General features: G+C 31.5%; 2 protein-coding genes across 3 annotated transcripts; one reads left to right on the top strand and one right to left on the bottom strand.

Annotated features, from left to right (window-relative positions):
* Nucleotides 1-943: 943 nt before the first annotated feature.
* On the bottom strand, nucleotides 944-7667 carry LOC110670052 (transcription factor MYB3R-3). The gene is made up of 9 exons (XM_021831986.2): nucleotides 7456-7667; nucleotides 6872-7038; nucleotides 6619-6670; nucleotides 5835-5892; nucleotides 5073-5167; nucleotides 4837-4940; nucleotides 4361-4489; nucleotides 2527-3626; nucleotides 944-1489 (listed from the first exon to the last, which is right to left on the bottom strand). Exons 2-8 carry the CDS (start codon nucleotides 7015-7017, stop codon nucleotides 2537-2539), a joined length of 1674 nt encoding a protein of 557 aa, XP_021687678.2. The 5' UTR covers nucleotides 7018-7038; nucleotides 7456-7667; the 3' UTR covers nucleotides 944-1489; nucleotides 2527-2536.
* Nucleotides 7668-12247: 4580 nt separating this feature from the next.
* Nucleotides 12248-16100, top strand: LOC110670050 (kinesin-like protein KIN-10B). Of its 2 annotated transcripts, none has more exons than XM_021831982.2 (13): nucleotides 12248-12624; nucleotides 12712-12880; nucleotides 13112-13538; nucleotides 13610-13815; nucleotides 13915-14204; nucleotides 14279-14342; nucleotides 14670-14757; nucleotides 14888-15171; nucleotides 15249-15295; nucleotides 15378-15399; nucleotides 15491-15553; nucleotides 15637-15675; nucleotides 15761-16100. In XM_021831982.2, exons 1-13 carry the CDS (start codon nucleotides 12389-12391, stop codon nucleotides 15851-15853), a joined length of 2028 nt encoding a protein of 675 aa, XP_021687674.2. In that variant the 5' UTR covers nucleotides 12248-12388; the 3' UTR covers nucleotides 15854-16100. The 2 variants fall into 2 exon arrangements, with proteins under 2 accessions (XP_021687674.2, XP_021687675.2); XM_021831983.2 differs by having other exon boundaries at nucleotides 13112-13505.
* Nucleotides 16101-22998: the final 6898 nt, after the last annotated feature.

Genomic DNA, 22998 nt, shown 5'->3' on the forward strand with positions numbered 1-22998 from the left:
ATCAAGAAGCTCAATTTCTTTATTTTTATGCTAAATTGAGTTTAAATTAAAATTTTTGAACTAAATTAAATAAAAAATTAAAAAATAACTAAATTAAACTTTCCTAATAAGTACATACAATAATTAAGCTTTAACTCTAAAATGATTTTGAAACTTCTTTTTCTTTTTAATTTTTTCAATTATCACCTAATTATTGAGATAATCACATTATATCAAAATGTCATGAATAAAAATGTGAAATTACATTATGTTTTTTTATTTTTTTTTTTGTAAATTTCTTTAATAATATTAAAACATTTATAGTATATAATTATACAATACTAATTGATGATTCATTGACCTAGTGATTAATGATGAGAAGAACTTGAGAAAAATTTCAGGTTTGAGCTTAGGGGCCGTAAGTTTACCATTTGACTCGGGTCTTACATCTCGCTATCTAACTCCCGTGATTTTCAAGCTATTGCAGGAGTCTAGGAAGTGATTAGTCTAATTATCTAATATTAAAATGTCAAAAAAATATAATATAAATTTTTTATGATTTTTTATCCAATCAATAAAATATAAAACTCAACTCAATTTAACTAAACTTTTATCTCAAAAATTTAGAATCGACTATATCAATTTTGTTTCTCCATTCTAAACAATTTTGGATTAAATCCTCAATAACGTGTTTAATCAATAAAATATAAATAAAAATATTTTTTATTATTAATTAAATTTTAAAAAATAAATATTTTTAATATTTACAGATCCTCATGTCTGTCACAAACTGTCTGGAATTAAAATCCTAAGGAAACTCCTCATGATTTCAGATGGCAAATTGTAAACAAAATTTATCATTCATGCCTTCTGCTTCTTCCAGCAACAAACCACAGGCTTCTAGTAACTTGATTAAGGAAACCTATACCAGTAGCACACTGCAACAAGTAATCAAAGGTCAAAATTAACAAAAGTGACTTGATTTCATCATCAACCTTAAATTCCAATGGTGCAGAAGCTCAAAACTTTCGTCACTCGGTCTCCATAAGCATTTTCCCAGCAGGTCTGCTATGGGAGAATAATGAGCACCGATTGGCAACAGTTAAGCTGCTATACCTAACAGGAAAAGAAAAAAAACACTAACTTTACAGGATTATTGTTGCGCTTATGATTTGAAATTTTCTCAGGTATCATTTCTTCTCTTAAAGGGGGGCGTCTGTACAAAGATGTTACACTTGATTATTTACCCCCATGTATTTGGAACTTATCATCTCTTATTCTACATGTCACGCCAACGGCTTTTGCTCACTGATGGTATAATGGAAGAAAATGTCTCCATATACATGAAAACAAGGTATCTGCAAGACGATTGACTAGACTGGAATTGCAGACGTTCATTGATAGAACACACGAAACTTGTCATTGTTCAAACAGCTTCATATGATAATGGAAATCCAGTTACCAGTAGGAAACTGTCAGCCAGTCTTTGAGAATATGCCCATTTTGCAACCTGCAAATCAATTAACCTAAGGCATTAGAAAATTTGTTTACCAAGTCATATTAACTCAACAAGAAACAAACAACATAAATATATGTGTGAAGATAACATGTCAAGGAAAGAATATGTTATTTTCTTAGCGACTTCCCAAAAGAATATACTTTTGCACCACACATACTTTAGCCAAAAATTCTACAATTAGAGTTAGCTCATGATACTGGAAGGAATTAAGGATGAAAATGCCTATAATTGATCATCTTCACCACTTGTTACAGATCATTCCTTTAACATATACAGAAGTTGCATCAAAACAAATGTAATGAATATATATTTTAATATATTGAAATGCATATTGTATGTATATCGAATTTATATTTGGTGGGATGGAGGGAAGAAGCAATTTCAGAAACTCATTGTGATTTTATGAAGTTCACACTTTCAGTATTACTTTTTTGTTACAGGCCATCATTTTGCACTTACAAGTATATGAAGTATATGAAGTACACGACCCCAAATGGTAAATTAAAAAACAAAGGTCACAATTGTAAAACAGCCCAAAGTACAAGCTACTTTTTTTTTATTAGGCCTAAAACCTCATGATAAATTTATTGAGATAGAAGAATGATGAATAAATGTCAGGAAGCAAACCAAATTTCTGAAAACTACTGGAGTAACAATAATATCTACTGTCAAAAAGTTTCAAAAAATATAAATCATCAACTACATGCATTATTCAATGGTACCGTAAGCCTTTACAAGCAAGGTGCACATGTATAATGTCTACCATGCTGCTTGGACTTAGGAATAGGTGTCACTTGCATGTCCATGTCTGCCACAGGCTTGTTCAATTTGTTCATAATTTTGAACCGAAGAACTCAGTGTCCATATCATGACTCCAGTGAGTGCACTTGCCCCACTCAAACTAACTTAGATCCACCCTTATAGGCATTAAAGTACTTAGATAAAAAAAAAAAAAAAATCTAGTAGTAGTAGTTTGAAACAAATATTAAGAACAATAGAACTTGACAGCTAGCAGAATTGTGACTTACATGATATGCTCTAGGTCACTCCCATCTTTGTTGCATGAGGACAACCTTCAGAAACAAGCGCACTTCCATTCACAGATTTAGTGCTGTCACATCTCTCCTTGTCCAAAGTGAACTCAAGTTGCCTCTCTACAGACTTGAAAACAGCAGTTCGTTTGGATTTCAACCTGTATGGAGGAGATGCATTAAAAGCTTTACCATTAGGCAAGGACGTGCTATTATCTGGATGAGGACTGTCAAACAAATTTTTATCTTGAGACCCAGCCTTTTCAGACGTATTCTCAGTTCTTCTCTGCAGCCTATCTTCAACACATTCTTGACCTACTTTCCCAACTTTAGCAGGAAGCAGGTGCACTTGACTTCCAGTTTTTCGCTTTCGAAATATGGATGGAGTGTTGGGGTAGCTTTTTGCAGCAGTTCTCAATATAGATTCAGGGCTTTGGGCACTTAAATGACTACTCTTCACACAAGGTGGAGTGAAGAAACTAATGGGGGAAGAAATTGGGCTAGAACTGTACTCATGCTGCACTTGACGCATAACTAAAGGATTCAAATCTATTGGAGTACAAGTTTCTAACAGTGGTGGTTCATAATACAAAGGACCATAAGTAGATGTTTCAAACTGCAATTGAGACCCAAAAACTTTTTCTTCACTAATTTCATAGTTGATTCTGTAATTCTCACATTTTCGTAGTGACTCTGAATCACAGCAACTAAGATCTGCAACAAATGAATGCGCTTTACATTCTACACCTACAGAATCAGCAGACTCATTTGGAAAAACACTTGATGAAGCTGCCATATCTCGCACCAGAGCTACAGACTCTAATTGATCCTTACCATCTTCTTCTAGCTTACATGCATCAGTAGTTCCTGATGAAGTTCGAGCAGTTGAATCTGATTCTTTACTTGTCTTGGTGACAGCAGGTTTATTCGTATCTTTACTTCCATCTTGAATACTATTCTTTGCAACTGAAGGATGTTTCCGCGAAGAAAAAACAATATCATTCTTTACAACTGGAGGAAGTTTCCCTGTAGCCAGATAGAAATCTAATTTTTTCTTCAAGGAACTATTCCAGTGATTCTTTATAGAGTTATCAGTCCTGTGTAAACATAATTCAAGTCAAATTCAAGATTTTTGAAATAAAATGCAACTGCTATACGTGGAAGCAAAAATGTGATTTCAAGGCAAGTAACATAACTTCAATATGTTTAATAGGTCTTAGAACTCTTGATAGACCAGAAATATAGTAGATTAAGCAAGGATCACTATTAAGTTCAAATGAACAGTTATCTTTGCCATTGCTAGCCTGACCGACCTATCCCGAATGATGAACTACTACAACCACAATTCACCTTTGATATCATAATGAAAAGATTTCAATCCCATTCAGATTTCAGAGTCCATCAATACAAAATTAAATTAAATGAATAAGAAATATTCTTTAATTTGGATAAAATAAAAAAATAAAAAAAAATGGCACACATGCATGATATGAAAAATATTCCTCATTCATAACAGTAGAAATTAGAATTTTACACTTCAGCATCTCAAGCATGCACCCATATGCTAAAAAGCATAACTTGCAAGTGAGACCCAAAAAGTTTACCATTTGTTTTTATAAAAATCCAATTTTCTTTTGATAACCATACTATTACATAAAATAAAACAAAATTGTGGACTTCCGCCAACTAAAAAGAATCTGAATGCCAAGTTTTTTAACATCAGAATTTCTTGAATTTACCAACTACAGTTCCAGATAAAGCCTTGTATATAAATTCAATATAGTAATTTAATTCCCCACACACTTTTTACAAATTAGGCAAGGATGAATACCTTCCCGGTAAAACCTTTGCTATTTCAGCCCATTTGTTCCCATGTTTCCGATGGGCATTCATGAGTTCCAACTCCTCCTCTAATGTCCAAGCATCCTTCTTTATATCAGGATTCAAATGATTGTGCCACCTACAATTATTTTACACAATGCCTTCACAGCTATATAAATCAATCACTAATATTTTCCCTGCATGTGAAAATAAAAAATGCCTATATACTCTTCAATAATTTTTAGTACGGAAATATACCAGTGATGATTTGATAATTGTGCTAGCAAAATAACCACAACATGCTAGAAATGATGCATAAGAATATAAGGTCAGCTACATAATTTCAAGATTTCTTGTATCATACTATCTTACTACTATCATACTTCACTAAAGAAGGGGGACAAAGGGCAGTGCTAAATGGCAAACATGATAGTCAGCATTGTTAAATAAAATCAAACTAGATTCAACTTCATTTTTAAAAGTTACCTTTCCCGGCATTGTTTCCCTATGCGACCAGGTAAAGACTTGGCTATGACAGACCACTTTGTGGGTCCATATTTTGCTACCAGTACAGTTATTTTATCATCCTCCTACATAATAAAAAGGCAAAAAAAAAGCGCTCACTTCATGAATTATAGTCTGAAAGAAGAAAAGAATCATCCGTGCTTAAATTACAAAATTCAAGAAGAGATTGGGTCGTAGAATTTAAGTGACATGCTAACCTCTTGAGTCCAAGGTCCTTTAACAAGATCAGGATTAAGAACCTTCTGCCATCTATGTAGACATTGCACTTCTGATCTATCAGGAAAAAACTCAGCTGCATGTATACAAATTAGAACTTAAATTTAAATGAATCTGGAATTCCAAAGGAAAATACTTACAGATAATACAAAATTTCCAAAATTAATGCCAGCCATCCAGTCGTTATGCTACAAAATCTTTTATTTGGCAACACTAATGATAACTCAATCATTAGACTCTAAATGGGTCATATAATGTTGATCATAGCATTATTCTTCAGAACAAAGTTGTTCCTGAAGTATGTATTCACAGAATGTTCCACCAATTCAGCTGCACTCGTCAACATCACTAATTGTAATAGTTGTAGCTGCACAAGGCAGTACACTTTATCCATATTAAATTAGGAGGAGAAAATCAAAATCACCTCCACAAACACCTTGTGCATGTTGTGTTGTGTCTCCCTAATGTGGAAAAAAATATTAGATGGAGGTAAACATATCCTGAGCATAAATAATTTTGTGATCCAGGAAACCATAGCAAATTTCTTGATTTCATTAGATTTACTTTAATATATATATATATATATATATATATATATATATATATATATTTTAATCTCCACATTTCATAATCCAGCCAACTGAAGAAAACAACTTGCCCAAATGGGCTTATATCACTCTAAAGCAGTATTAAACACCCAACAAAAATCAGTAGTGATATGCATTCCAAGAAATGCATCCAACCTATTTTCTTCCAACTTTTCCCCTTAAAAGCAGCAACAGCATTTCTTAACGTTTCATCCTGTAAAGTTTTAAAGCAGTTGTTAGAAACAAATATTTGAGAAAAATCATCTAGAAGTAGCTGATGCATAGCATTTGAGTAAGTGAAGAGATCTTAGAAGCATATATATGAAAAAGCATAGTTGATTTGAACCAATTGTTGATCCAAATGTAATAATACTCCTCCATTTTTAATTTCAGGGACAGTAAATACTTAAACAAATATGCTAAGATGCATATGTGGAAAGGCAAGGATTTCGGATAAGCAATGAACAGATTTATGATAGAAGTGGCACCCACTTAGGAAAAGTTGAGGGAAATGAGATTGGGATGGTTTTGAAACAAGTAATATCAGATCAACAAATGCACCGAGTCACTGACACAAAAAAAAAATGTTGAGCACATTGAAATTGTAGGGAAAAAAAAAAAAGGAGCAAGGGATAGACCTAGGATGGTAAGGGGGGAAATGATTAAAAAAGTTTGAGTAATCCTAGACATTTAAAAAAAAAAAAAAGCTCTAAATCAAGCTAGGATATAGGAAAACGATTCATATATCTGACCCCAACTAATTAAGCAATACGATAATGATTTAAAAAAGTATATCAAAGCTAGTCCATATTAGAAACAACAGCCAACTTGGACAAGATGAACCACAAAGAAACAATAACCAAACAGGAACACATATAACCAAACCTTCTATCTATCCTATAACTATGCAAGTTATAATAAGTCCAAGAAACCCACACACCTCCTCTGGAGTCCAGCCACCTTTTGCTCGCCTTATTGGCCCAGTGGTTCTCCTGCAAACCCAAATTATAAATTCATCATTAGAAAAATTGTTTACAAGTCTTATGCAATGCATATACAGACAATGCAAACTTAAGCATACAAATCCAATTCCAAGTTCATAAAAAAATTACTAAATGAGAGCAAGTAGGCATAAAAGATTCATTAATCACAGCTTGCCAGAAAAAGGTAAGAGGGAGTTAATGGAAAGTAACCTATGAGTTGGCGAAGCTGTTGCTGGACTGGATACTCCGGGAGACTTGAGAATAGCACTGCCACTGCCTTCAGATATAGACGAGCTTGAAGCCGCCGTTAATTGCTTATTTTCAAGGCAGCACTCCTCTATCTTCACCTCACCCATTTCTTTATTCTATTAACATTTCTAAAACACGAGTTCCGAACATATAAATACTAGTTAATCATACAAATAAAACAAAAACAATTAAAACCATAAACCCTTGAGCCAGCAGTGATGCTAACCCACAAAAAAAAAACCCTAAAAAGCCCAACTCTGGACCAATAAAGTCAATCCCACTCCACCAAATACAGATAAAAAGAGAACCCAGATCTTAAAAATCAGTAATTAGATAAAAAAAAAACAAAGAAAAAGAGAAAATCGGATCCAATTCTAGGGTTTTTATCAAGAAAACCCAAATATTGTTCCAAATCAGGGCTACTTAAGGCTCAAGCAAATACGGATTATAAGATCAAAGACAGTAAAAACACAAAAAAAAATATTCAAATGAAAGCAAGCTCAAGAACAAAACTAATGATTGGGCGAAAGTGGAAAGAAGCTGACCGCTGATTGAGAAGTGGCGGGAATCGAAGCAAAGCTCATCGAGAGAGAGAGAGAGAGAGAGAGAGAGACAAAGAGAGAAACAGAAGAAACTGATCCTTTTGAGGCAAAGGGAGAAGAAAAGGAAACGTCTCTCTTTGCCAAAACACAAAAACCAAAAGTGCTTTTGTTTCGAAAAATCCTCGCCCGTTGAAACAGAGAGAGAATATAATATAGAGAAGACAGTAGATTTATATGTAACGAATATATTAGCACCGACCGTCTCCGTTAAAGGCCGTTATGGGAACTCTCGGGCTTTTGTGAGGTTGTAAAACCCCTGCCACCTAACGGCGATTAACGTTACCAGTTAATGTTAGGGACCAAAGTTTGAACCTCAAACGGCACACAAAACTTCAGAAAAAACTCAATGTGTTAAATGCCGAACTAGTTTGCCGTTGAGTGGACGAAGCGGGTGTTTGTAGTCCGTTGGATTAAGAAATAAAAGATCGAAGATTAAGGTGGCGTTGGAGGAAAGATACGTGTTACCTGATTTAGGGCATAAAATGTTTGGGTTGGGAGCGGATCTAATTGTTTTAATGTAAATTACGACTAAGTCCCTAAATATTGTATATCTCACAAATCAATTCTCGATTTATTTTTAAGTAACAATTTGACCCTTAAAAAAAATTATTTGATCCTTAAATTTAAATTTTGTTAATTAATTAGTTTTCACAATTAAATGCTTTTTAATTTAAAATAAATTAATCCCTTAAATTTTATTTTATTAACAAAATAATTTCCATGTCTAAATTTTATATTTGACTAATTAATTATTTTATTTTAAAAATTATATATTTTATAAATATTAAATAAATAATATTTTTTTTTTCAAATAATTAATTTAAATAGAAATTTAATTTCAAATGTAATTTTTGAGAATATTTATAAATTACAAATAAATTATAAATTGTCAAGATATATCCTATAAAAATAAACATTTTTATATAATTTTCTTTTAAGTCATGTTAAAATAATTTTATAATAATTATTAAAAAATATTATTACAAATAAAATAATTTTTTAAAAAAATTATAACCCATAATATAAAAAATAAAATAATTTAGCAAAACATATTGTTTGTTATAAACTACTTCTTACTATTTTATATTTAAATAATTATAAATATTAAAAATAGTTAAAATTTTATAAAGTATATAATTATTTAAATATAAAATTAATAATTTCTTAAATATGAAATTTAGATATTTAGATTATTTTATTAATACAATAAAATTATAAGGATTAAATTATTTTAAATTAAAAAATAATAAATGATCAATTTTGACTATTTGAATTAATTTGTTAGCAAAATTTAAATTTAAAAACTAAATCATTACTTAAAAATAAATAAAAGACTAAGAACCAAATCATTACTTAAAAAAAAAAAAAAAAGACTAACATATAAATTTCACTCTATCCCAATAGATTAAATGCAAGTTGTCCTATATTTTAATATGATCTATTGGATTGATTATGAACTTCTATTTTTGTATTTTTAAATACTTCCTACCCTATAATGAAAATTAATAAATTTTACATTATTTTTAAGAAAATAAATTATTTTATTTCTATAAAGTATTAAATTCAACTATAATTAATTTGTTTACTTAAAAAATATATTTAATTTAAACGGTATAGATTTTATAAAAAAAAAATAGTATGAATTTTAAATTAAACATCCATTGATTAATAAATAATATTATATCAAAACCAATTATATCAAAAATAAACATTCATCATGAACATATAAGGTAAAAATTCAATATGTCATTGATTATATTAGAATATATTTATATAAATAATTGATTAATATAAAATAAATATTATCCTTTACAAAAATTTATAATTCATTAGTAAAAATTTTAAAGTAATATATTAAAAAAGAAAATATAAAATATAATTTAAAATTATTATGTAATTGGCATGTGCTTATAAACTAATGAATTTCTGTTGAATTTTTCATCAATTATTAATTACTCCTTACGTATAATGTCTCCTTTTCATTATCTCTCTATCAATAATGTTAGTCATCCTCTGAACATGCATCGCTCGCACTTTCTTAAATCAATAACTAGTCGTTTTGCCGTGTATATTATTTTATTTTAATAATATTGAATAATATGTTTTTATTTTATATTTTATAATTAATATTATAAAATTATGTTAATAATAAAATTTTTAATTAATTATAATTTTATTTTAAATGATAATTTTTTTTAATATTTGAAATTATAAATTTAAGAATTTCAACTATTTAAAAGATGTTGTAAAAAGGAAATTTAGATTTTTTTTATGAGATAAGATTTTGATTGTTGAAATTTGAAAAATCTAAAAAATTGATGTTTAATATAATAAATTAATTTTATATATAAAAAATATAAAAGTAAAATAATAAAGAGACTGTACTATATGATGATTTTTAGGCAGTTTTAGCAACTTAGGTGGTATACCCTTATAAATTAATTGTGAAGTTTTCCCTTTAATATTGATATAATAATTATAAAATTATATTAATGATAAAATTTTTAATTAATTATAATTTTATTTTAAGTAATAATAAATTTTTTAATACTTGAAATTATAAACTTAAGAATTTCAAAAATTTTAAAAAATATTGTAAAAAAATTTAATTTTTTTTATGAAATAAGAGTTTGATAATTGAAATTAAAAAAATTGATATTTAATATAATGAATTAATTTTTTATATAAAAAAATACAAAAATAAAAATAATAAGATGTTGTGCTACCTGTCAAATTTTTAAGTAGCTTTAATAGTTTAGTAGGTAACATATTTTTATAAATTAATTTTAAAGCCTTAATTTTAATATATATATATATATATATATATATTTATTTATTTATTTATTTATTGAAATCTCCTCACTTGTTGAAGAGAAAAATATATTCAATAATCCTGTTATTTAAGATTTTTATTAAAGGGTGGAGATTTTTTATTTTATTTTCTTTTATAATTAAAAGTTCGTAATTCAACGTTGTTTTTATTTATAAGGAAGATAATAATTTTTTATAGGGATTTTTTTTATAATTTCATTATTTTTTTTCTAATTTTATTTTCTAAAAATCACTATGTTTTGATATGTGAAAAAGGGAGAAAGAAAAATAAATAAGAAAAAATAACTTTAAAAATATATTTTCTATGTTTAAATAAAAGAAAGAAAATAAATGAGGAAAAGAAAATAAGTTTTTTTTTTTTTCTTCTAATTATTTTTTCTCTAAATTAAAGAAAAAATAAGAAATTAAAAAAAAAATTTAGTGTCAATTTTTATTTTTTTCTTATTTATTTTCTACTCATCCAAGTACAAGAAGGAAAAGTAAAGAATGAAAAATAAAATATTTTCCTTCTTTCATTTTCCTTCCCTTCCTAAAATCTCTCAAAATATAGTGTAAGCATAGAAACATATCCTTAATAATTAAATCTTTGAAATATTATACATAAAATATTTATAAATATATATTTTATTTTTTTTTAATTTTAAAAAATTATTTTTATTTTTATGAACCAATTGCATATAAATTTTTAAATTTAGGGTAACTAGATGCCTTGGTCTCAATTTTAGTTTTGATATCCTAACGCAATTATACCCAAAATTTAAAATAAGATTACAATTGGATGGAAAAGACTAAATGTAATAATTTGTAATTATAGCCAAATCTTTCAATTTTAAATAAAATTAATCCCAACCTTTGAGATTTGGTGTAATTACAGTCAAAGGCTAAAATCGATTTAGGAAAATTTAAATTTAGTTCATTAAATTTATGATTATGGTAATCAAATGCTTAAAAAATTTTGTACTTTTTTTTTTAATAGAAACCATTTGATATCTAAAATTAATTGGCCCGACTAATCCGGATTTACGCCGGGTAGGTCCACAAAAGGGGCAAAGCGCTCCCTCTCAAATTTTTAAAGGTGCTCAATATTTAGGGTTCGAATCCGAGACCACTGGTTAAGGGAAAATGGACTTTTACCATCCTATCTAACCTCTTGAGAGTTAAAAAAATTTTGTACTTTGATAATTAAGATGATTGTTAGTTTTAAAATTATAATAACATCAATTAAAAGAATAAAATTAACCCATTTAAAATGTATATAGATAGATTTCTATAGATTTAGGTAATAAAATTTAAAATTCACAATATTTAGTTACCATAATTATAAGTTTAGCTGAAAAAATTTAAATTTCTTTGAATCAATTTTGAGTTTTACTATATTTCTTAAAGGTTTGAATTTGTTATTCAAACTTAAAACATTTAACTATAATGTAATTTACTACAACCATATAACTTTTATGTTTAATTGAAAATTTAATTTTAAATTTGAGGTATAATTGCATCCATGATAAAAAAAATCATCATTCCAAAACTAAAGTTGAAACTGAGAATAAAATTATAAAATGACAAAAATGTTTGATTTTTCTGTCTGCCTATGATTTTGGTTCAATGCAAACTTAATTTGATCAGCTGTTACATATCCCTAGTAAAAAAAAAAATATATATAATGTATACGCTCAAATACTGAGAAAATTATTTTTAAAATATTTTATCTCACATTAATAATATATTTTCATTAATTAATTTTTTAAATAGCCCAAGCATTAAATTTTTCACAGAAATTTCGTCCTCTTCAACGAACCGAGGTTAAAATATACCCATACTGGGCCCTGTGTGCAGCGGAATTCAAATTGAAGCCCAAATAAGGCAATCTACGTGGCCGGTTTACGTTTAAAACCAGAACCCCACTCTCCCCCAACGGTCATTTGCGTTTCAACTTTGGTCTGTGTCTAATCTTGATTCTTGATCCCAAACAGCCTTCGATTTCTCCTTTTCACTTTTCTTCTAAGTTTCTCTGCAAATCTCTCAATTGAAAGCTTGTATTTCAATGGAAATCCAAAGCGGTTCCCTGAACACACCAAGATCTCACAAAACTTGCACTCTCGATAAACCCATGGATGGCAATTTCATCTCTAAGGTAAGAGTGATCGTAAGGGTACGCCCCTTTCTCCCTCACGAAATTGCAGCAAAAAATGGCAATCCAAGCTCCTGTATTTCTGTTGTTGGTCGAGATTGTGATCCAAGAGAGGAAGTGACTGTTCGTCTTAAAGATCCTGACTCCAGGTGCGTAGTTCTCGACGTTTCTTTCTTTTGGGTGCCAAATAACTAGTGGGTTTTGGTTTTGATCTTCATTCTTGTTATTTGTTGTAGCCGAAACGAGTTCTATCAGTTGGATTCCTTCTTTGGCCAAGAGGATAATAGTGTGAGCCGAATTTTTGAGAGAGAAGTGAACCCTTTAATTCCAGGGATATTCCAGGGCTATAATGCTACGGTGTTTGCCTATGGAGCTACTGGCAGCGGAAAGACCTACACTATGCAGGTACAATGGAAGAAAAGAGGATCAATTTTGTAATCCTTGAGCGCTGTCATTGCTGATTGTAATTAGTTAACATTCCAGTTTCTAGAAAAATTTTAAATTAATGTTATATTTAGGATCTGTTGGCAATTTTTAGAATTCACTTGCAAAGTGAAATGAATTTTAGACCCATGTGATTTTTGCAATTAAAAGAAGTAAATCTAATGCTGCTAGGGGATGTGGTTGATGTTGCAGGGTACTGATCAATTGCCAGGGCTAATGGCACTGGCCATGTCCAAAATTCTGTCCATTTGCCAGTGTACAGCGAGTACAGCAGAGCTTTCATATTATGAAGTGTATATGGATAGATGTTATGATCTTTTAGAACTCAAAGCAAAAGAAATTGCAATTCTAGATGATAAAGATGGGCAAACTCACCTTAAGGGATTATCTCGAGTCCCAGTCAATTCAATGGCCGAATTTCAAGAGGTTTTGTCTCGTGGAGCTCAGAGAAGGAAGATTGCACATACAGGTCTCAATGATGTTTCAAGTAGAAGCCATGGGGTGCTTGTGATAGGTGTCACCACTCCTTGCAGTGGTGGTTCTGGGCCTGTTATTACTGGGAAGCTTAATCTCATAGACTTAGCAGGTCATTTCTTCACCTACCTCAAATTGACAATGGGTAGGTTCATATGCATTAGTTGTGTTAATAACTAGTTTTCAATTTCTTATTTGTATTTGTAATTTAATCAGGTAATGAAGATAACAGAAGGACCTGTAATGAAGGGATACGCCTGCAAGAGAGTGCCAAAATTAACCAATCCTTATTTGCATTGTCGAATGTGATTCATGCGCTAAACAACAGCAAACCCCGAGTACCATATCGAGAAACCAAATTGACTCGTATATTGCAGGACTCTCTTGGAGGCACCAGTCGTGCTATGATGGTTGCTTGTTTGGTAAGGGCTAAGGATCACCAAGTAGTAGTGTGATCAATCTTAACATTTCTAGATGGATCTGAAATTTAATTCTTTTTTTTTTTTTTTTTCAAATGGTAGAATCCAGGAGAGTATCAAGAATCTGTTCATACTGTCAGCTTGGCTGCTAGGTCACGCCACATCTTTAATACTGTTTCTTCAGCTAAAAAACTAGAGACTCCCAAGATTAAAGTTGACATGGAGGCAAAACTGCGAGCTTGGCTTGAATCAAAAGGCAAGACAAAGAGCGCTCAAAGAAATGGAGCTTGTGCTTCTCCATTTCCTGTGAGTTCTATCAAGCAACCTACTTACCAATCCACTGTGAAAGCAAAGGTCAATAGCAACAGGGGCCCATCTAATGCTAAAGAGAGGTAGAGATTATCACTCCTGAAAGTACAGGATGATAATTTTATTTCTATAGCTAATATGCGTCGTACTTTTGCAGGACAAAGGCCGTACCCTTCAGAAATTTGTTCAATACTGAAGGATTGAATGATTCTTTGTTGGAGGTAATGAGCATGTCTTTTTAGCCACTATACCTTTGGCAGCACTACTGTCTTGCTATGCTGATTACCACAGAACTACTATTGTCTGGAACTAGAATGCTAGGTAGAGTCTACTAGTAAGAATTCTGGAAAAAAAGTTTAAAAATTATTTATATTGTTAAAGGATTATTGTCCACTAATTTAGGAGGATTATTTTTGACGGAGAATTCAATAGCCTTGCCTCCTCTGCTGAATTCGTACTTATTCTTTTCATTCAACAGAAGCAATAAGGTAACAGAGTTCATGAGATTTTAATCTATCAAATTAACAAATTTAAAGTTCTATTTGCAGAGTCTGCAGTTTGTTGCTGAGGACAATAGAGAAGAGATCTGTGCTGATTCTGCTGAAACTGTTTTGGAACCCACTACACAAAATCCAGGTATACAGCCACTTGCTAGAACTCAGTGATTTCTTGTTTCGTACAACTAGCCAATCAAATCAAATAGAATCAATTCTGGTTTCATTTTGTCAATTTATTTGGAGTCTCATAAACTGTTAAAATTGTGCAGTTGAGGAAAAGAATGTCATAGACTCAAACAACACAATAGAAGCATCACCAATTAGCGAGAATAAAAATGCTTTGGGAAGTCCTTTGAGGAAAGTTCTCTCCCCTATCAACTCAAATATAAAACCATTTCCCCATGAAGAAGTAGCATCTGCAGGGCCAAAGTGCCCCGTTTTCTTTGAGCCGACGACTCCAATGACACCATATACTGTGACCCGAGCAAATGACAAGTTCACAACAGGAGGCACCCCACTAGACAAATTTAGTGCAATGAGTGCTACTTTGAAGGTATGTAAGATGATCCAACTACTTAATATGCAAAGCTCTTAAATTTTGCTTGTAATTTCCAAAACTTTGTTGTGCAGAGCTCTCTTATACAAGAGTACATTGAGTTCCTGAATACAGCGAGCAGGTATTTTACGTCCAAAGTTGTCTTTAAATTTTTGTATTGCATCCTTTGTATAGAAACTAAAATTGTTAATTGGCTTCTGCAGAGAGGAACTACTGGAAATCAAGGTATACATGAAAATGGAATATTTATCTTTGGGCTCATATATAAGTGTTGTGTTACTCTCACTTTTATTTATCGTCTTGTTTCTAAATACAGGGGATTGGATTGAAAATGGCTGAGTATATAGTTGATCTCAGAGAAACAAGCCCCTTAAAAACGGTGAGTAGGATTCATAACGCCGTCACTTTTCTTCAAGTTCTTATTTACAAGTAACATTGAAAGAGCTTTGGGCCCTGTTGCAGCTGAGTGATTTAGAGAAGCTAGGCCTTTCATCCAAGCAGGTAAAGATGAACATGATTTAATCAAGTCCAAGATCTAAAGTTGAATATTGAACTAATCTAGTGCAAAAACATATGAAAAACATAGGTTCACAACATGTTCAGCAGAGCTGCAAGAGGGATATTCGATAGACATGGAGTGCCCGCACCCAGTTGGTCAGAGACTTTACAAGTTGAATAACTGTCCATGGATACTTCATCCATTGACTCCTGATCAAATTTGGTTGCAGTATCAATCATGCTTGCATCATTGGTAATCGATGTCCTTAGCTATTGTAATACATGTCCTTAGCTGTTTTAATATATGTCCCTTTCACCGTGTCCTGCGTGATATTAGTTTTATGTGAACTGGGATTTCACATGTATTATACTCTTAAAACTAGTTATGTACCATAACTTAAGTAGCATAACTGTGATTCTCGTTGCCACTTGTCTCTTAAATCAAGTAATTGCAGTCAAACCAAATAACCTATTGGGGAAATTTTTAATACTATGTTTGGGAACAATATAAGGGTGAGAAAAGAAAATGAAAAGGAAAAATAATGAAAAAAAAAATCTCTTTATTATTTTCCTCCGTCTTGTTTGGATTGAAGGAAGATAAAATGTGATGTTTGGGTAAAGGAAATAAAATTTTTTTCCATACCTTTAAAAAAAAATTGAAAATATGATGAATAAATAAATAATTTTAGATTCAATGTGTTTCATGAAAAATAATTTATATATAGAAAATATTTTCTAAGAAAATTTTTTATGCTATTTAATTATAATATTAAATTAATAATATGCATAAAATACACAAGTGTTTTAATATTTTAATATATTTATCAAAATTTAAAAAATAATTTTTCTATTTCAAAAGGAGAAGTTATTTTTCCTAAAATTAATTTAATTTTTTTCTTAATTAAGAAAATATTTTTTATTAATTTCTTTTTTAAAATATATTAAATATTAAAAAATAAAAAAAATTATTTTTCAATGCACACAATGCCAACATTGTTATTCTCGGCATTCTTGAGCATGGGCTCGCTCTACAATTTTCTTTTTACCTTTCAACATAAATTCAATTCACTCACATGACCAAATTAAACCTGATGAGCTCATAATATAAGGTTATATATATTATAAGGTTGATATCATAAGTTTTTGATATACGATGAGCCCGTAATTATTTTTTTAACTTTATCAATCTTATCCTATTCTTTTAACTTTATCAATTATAGCCTAATATATATATATATATATATAAAGTTATTTTTATTTTTAATTAAAATAATTTTAAAATTTTGCATCAATATTTTATTTCTAAATTATTAAATAAATTATACCTGTTGTCCACCGAAAAAAAAAAAAAAATACTAGTTATTAATATTAACTAGCTTTCAAAGCATTGTGCACTGCGCGTGCACCAAAATAAATAAATAAATATAATATTAAATTATATGAAATTATTATTTTATATGTATATATAGTTATATTAAGATTGTATAATATATCTAAAAATATATAAAAAAGCATTTATGAAGTTCATTTCATTTTTTATTTTTTTATTTAATATAATTTCGCATGATTCGATACAACATGATTTCAAATTTAGTTATTAATTAAAAAATCATAAAGTATATATATAAAAATAAATTTAGTTCCGTGCATTTCAATTCTTATGATATTTATTTTTTCAAAATTCAATTCTTATTGATTATGTTTTTCAATTCAATTTAAAATAACAAAAATCATGCACATCTCTACCTTTAATGTTAAAAAGAATAAAAATTAAAAAAAAAAACTAAAATTATTAAAATAATAATATAATATATTTTAAAAAATTTTATGCATTCTATAAAATAAAATTTAAAATTTGTAATTCTTTTATATATTAAATATTTTAATAATTTTTTTAAGAAAAAATATTTTAGTAAAGTTAATTTTGATTTAAGCGTAGAAATTGGACTATTATATAGTTTAGAGGAATATTAGGAAAACAAAATTACAAAAGAATAAAAGTCGTGAAAAAAAATACTACTACGATATTTTTTTTTACAATTCCATTAGAATTCTATTTTTCAATAATTAAATCTATATTAATTAATATATTTTATAAATAATATAAATTTATAAATGTATTATTGTAGGTGTACAATATCTAATTGACAAGAAAATTATAATACTTATAAAATATCTTAATATAATTAAAACACAATTTCATTAGGATTTTAGTTTTTAATATTTTATTTATGTTGATTAATAGCTATTATAAATTAATAGTATAATACTGTAAAGATATTTTAGTTTGTTTATAAGTTGGGATCTTTGTTTTTTTTTTATACGTTATTGATAGATAGATAATTTAAGTAAAATTAAAATTAATCATTTAAAAAAAATAAAATTAAGGATTAATTTATAAATAAAATTCATGATTAATTTGGTTATGTGAGTTAATTGAATTTATGTTGAAAGGTGCAAAAAAGTGTAGAGCTAACCCACACAAAGTAAGCCCATGCTCAAAAATGTTGAGAATAACAACTTCAACATCCTTGCCATTTAGCAGTCGCCCCTACTCCATCTGGGCAAGGGTGGCTTTCCCTCCCTCTCTGCCTGAACTCCCTCTCCCACCTTTGGGTGGGTTGTGTATAGCTTCTTCTTGAGTTTTATTGGTTTGCAGGTTGAGCTTCTTGGTTGAGGTCTTTTGGCCTACAATTAAGGGTTTTTATGTTGTGTTGGTGTTGATTTTGTGGAAGAGGGCAACCTTGGGGATGTTAAAGGCGCTGTTAGTGGCTTTTAGTCCCTTAAAGGCTATAGGAGAGTGAGATTAGCCAAAACTCTACCCTTATCCACTGTTTGTTCAGTGTCCATGGCCTTGACTTTCATTTGCTGTTTTAAGCTGCTCGGTGAAACTGTCTCAAAGCTGGGGTTATGTTGGTGCTTAGGACATTTCCTTCAGAAGTTTATGGCTGATCTTTAGTCTCTCGTGGTGCTAGCTCTTCAATCTGGCCCCCTGGTGAAGATTCTTCTTCTCCCTTTTGCATTATGGTGTTGATGTAAAAAACTCAATGTTTAAAATGTCTTGCAATGCTCCTCAGTGATTTGGCAAAAAAAGATTTTGTTTATGCTAAGGGAGTAGGAGTATCCTAAAGGTTTAAATATCTTGATGAATGAGCACCACCGCCCTCTGGCTATAAGAGATTGAGAAGGCAGTGGGCTTTGCCTCCTCCTCTAGTTTCTCTCCCTCTAAGAGCTGCCAGACGAATTTGGATTGATGTCTTGGTTCCCATGGTTTTTATTAGTTTACAGAGAATTTTAATGGATTCCTAATTGATAAAAAATGAATTAGTTGGCTCAACGATGAGGTTATGTGCTCAAGGGTTGGAATAATGAGAAGGATTTAAGGATTTCCATTTTTGGGAATCGAAGTTATTAAGGTGTTTCTTTGAAACCTAATACATGCTCCCCCCATCCTTGTTGGAGGGTGGCCCTTATTTATAAAGCTAGGGAACCAATGCTAGTTGGACATGTTTAAAGTCTTCGCAAGTGGGTTGTCTCACTCAAGGATATTTGTTATTTTTTGGTCAAATCAAAGTCCCTGTTGTTCTGACAATTCTGGTGCACTAGGCTAATGATGATCAGTTAGTAAGTCAACTTGGTATGTCAAATATCCAACCTATTTGCATGCGGTGTATGCATTCGATGACTCATTAATACAGATGTTTTATTTTTAAACAGTTGGAAGGCCAGCGAGTTAAGAGTCCGGTCCCATTCTGATTGTCCGTTGTATTTTTAAGTTGGTATCGGCTTTTGTGATTTTGGTAACTAAGTGTGTTAACACGAAATGATCATAGTGAGAGGTCAATCTTATACATAATTTAACCGCTTTCGTAACTCTTGACTTTGACATACTCGGTGGATAAGGTATTTAGGCTCTTCGCCCCCCTTTCTAGCAAAGGTCCGAGTACTTTTGCACCCTTGCTCTCGGGCCAACTACATTCCATCTTCTTACTCGAGGGTTACTCATATCATATGCTCGGTGCTCATTTATACCTTGATGTATTAGCTAATGCTTCCTAGGGACCTTTTGACTCCTTTCCTATCGTATATGTGTGTGTCACCATATACCCTGATCTCATAAGGGCATAGGTACGAGTGCTTCATGCATTTACACATGTCATTTATTCATTGGCTAATCATATTTATTGTTTATCAGATGCCCCTTGCACTGAATGATGGTTATTTATAACCATTATCTTGGGGTAATAAAATACTTATTATAGCTAAGTGTCTGCCGCTTCATTTGTCAGGCATAATTGAGTGAGTTTAAATTTAAATTCCCCACTCCATTAATGATTTATCTAGAAGGCTGTCATTAGTGGCTTTGGTTACCTAAGTTGTGCATCTATCACATTTCCTCCAAGCGATCATCTGAAATTGTTCTAAGTTTTTTTTTTTTTTTTTTTTTTAATCTAGAGTTCTTACTCCCATAATCATTAACATGGCCTGCTTCATGCTTCCCAATCTAGAATACGGTAGGCCCTCTGAGAACCAAATGACTCCAGAGGAGTTGATAGGTGGCTCATGGTCGAGCATGAGTTATATCGCATATGGGCACCTTTGGAGAATGAAAGGATCGCCTTGTTCATAGATTCCCAGACCTTGAGGGACACTCAATTGACTGCTGGATCATTGGTTGTTTTCATGAAACAGCTAGAGTTAGGCCTATCGCTCCTTCAATAGAATTCTTCTCTGACGTCTTCAACTACTTTGGTTTCTTTCCCAGGATGCTAGTCCCTAACTCGATGCAATTCTTAAGTTGTTTTGAGAATGTTTGTAATTTATGGGGTTTTTGCCCCATGGTTTCTCTCTTTCATACCTTTTTTTGGGCCATGAGCTAAGCCAATGGGTTTTACGGATTCTACAGCTGCCAAGGCATGTTTTTGTTCACTAGCTATGTCAACTTGATACATGGCTAGAACAAGCAATTTATGGTCGTTGAATTCAAAGAGAGACCCAGGTGAACAAGCTAGGGCTTCAAGCTGGAGTGGTTGGAGATCTCATTCGATATGAATGATATGCCTCTCCTTACCCCCCTAGAAGAACTATTTTTCCTGTGCTTAACCTCGATACAGTCTCATAATGTGAATAAATGCAAGTGATTGCCACGGGTACTGATGTCAAAATGACCTGAAAGTGATCTCAGTGCTTATCTTGTCTATTGGTCTTTCCTCCTTTTCACTTCTCTTATTTTGTTTGTTTATAGTTTTTTTCTGGCCTCGCTTCAGTTGCTAATGACATGAGGTGGGCTAGCTACGCTAAGTACTTTGTACTTAATAATGAACAGAGGCCTTTTATCTTGAAATCTCTGACCGAAGGGTGAGCGGTTACCCAAATAGTATTGGATGTAATTAAAATCTCAGAAAGCCCTCTGCTCTTAGTGATGCCTCTGGGTAGTCCTCAATTTGTAGCTTCCAGTTCTTCCAGGCCCTTGGCTATCCTTCCCCTATCATGGTTCCTTTACCAGCTCCCATGACTGCTCTTGACAATCCATCTCAAAAGAAGAGGACTTTGACAAAAGGGGGTGTGAAGGTGAGATGACAGGTGTTGCGAAATTATCCTCTGTGCAGGCAATCGGGCCCACTCTGAGCTGTCCATGCAGAAGCCTATGGTAATATTGGAAGGAGCCTCAGAGGGATTGGGGGCAGCCCAACTCAAAAGGAAGAGGTCCCAATTTGATGCGGATAAGGACAAGGTTCATATTTGAGTTCTTTTGTCTCAGAATCATTCTTAACAAGTCCATAATAAGAGCCTTTTAGGCTCTTGCCTCCAAACATCTACCAACCAAAAAGGTTGGGTTGAAGGGTTCTAACGTGTAGGCACTCGACCTTTGTTACTGATGCCCCTACTTCTTTGGTGGCTGAATTCATAATGAACTAAGTTTTTGGTAAATATAGTTATCTGAAAGACCATAAATTTATGTCCTTAATGTGCAACGTTTTAAAGTTTACAACATTTGCTTAGGGTCTCTCGTCTGTTCTACCTCCTTCGTTGTTCGTCGATTAAAAAAGCAACTTTTACAGGTAATGTTATTTCTATTTTTGGTGTATTTACTTATGGGCCACATCCTATTCTTATTGCTGTGAGTTCTAATTTCTTATCCTCAGTTTGTAGGCTCTCACAGGGATTCTAGGAATAGAACATTATACCGAGGAGTTCGCTCTCAACCATGGCATAGGTATTGCTTGGGCCTGTAAGGAAGCAAGAGATAAGCTTTGGGACAAGATGTACCAGAAATTCACTGCCGATTTTAAGAGGCTAAGAAACCTGGATACTCAAAATAAAGCACTAGAGTCTCAAAACATTCTTTTGGGATCTCAAAATATATAATTGCAAAGAGACCTTGATACCCTGAAATTGGAGTATGAGCAAAAATAGAAGGAGATAGAGGAGTATCAGTTATAGGCTGAGAGGATGGTTGTTCAATGGGACACAGCCTTCAAGGAACTCAACATAGATTTGCACAAAAAAAAGGAGGAGCTAGTGCATTGCCAAGAAGACTTGAATGCTTGTGTCTAGTAGCTACAAGATGAATTATCATAGGCAAAGTAGATATTGTCAGATTTTTCTAATTCTAAAGAATTTAAGGCAATTCTTCATTCAAAGGCAATTTGGTTTGGTGCTTGCGGATTCAATGTAGGGCTTCTCGTATCTCGCCAGTAATTGAATATCTCCCTTGTCTGAGCTTAGAGTTTATGAAGAGGACTTGGACAACAAGGAGATTGTTTATGGTGAGGACGACCTTCCCCTCTGAAAGGATAATGCTGCTTGACCTCCAACTGATGCTCCTTAATTGTGCTCTTTGGCTCCCAGTTTCTTTAGCCCTATTTTGATCTTTTAGGAAATTGTATATATTATTTGTTTGTCATGCAACATTTCTGTATATTAGGTTAAATGTCTCTATTTCTATCCTTTGTTTTCTTTGCTTTATTAACATACTTATTTTCATTTTACTCTATATTGTTTGTTGCTTAATTGAGGAGAATAATTGTCCATGAGGTTGTATGATTACTTTAGGGAGCTTCCCTTTGACCATTTAACCATATGGCTATTCGCAGGATGAATATCTTCAGTATATAACTATTTTGGGGAAGGCCTTCTGACCATTTTACCATGCCACTGCTCGCAACATTTTATTCTTATTTACTTCATTGCACGACCCCTTACAATCATTGCATGATCCCTTTTACCGTACGACTACTTACATGAATGATGAGGGTTAATTAGTATTTCAGAGGAGATGCCCCTTACCCTAGGTTAAAGTTATTTATGGCTATAACTTGGGGT

The sequence above is a fragment of the Hevea brasiliensis genome, chromosome 5 (assembly GCF_030052815.1).
Source record: "Hevea brasiliensis isolate MT/VB/25A 57/8 chromosome 5, ASM3005281v1, whole genome shotgun sequence".
Lineage (NCBI taxonomy): Eukaryota > Viridiplantae > Streptophyta > Magnoliopsida > Malpighiales > Euphorbiaceae > Hevea > Hevea brasiliensis.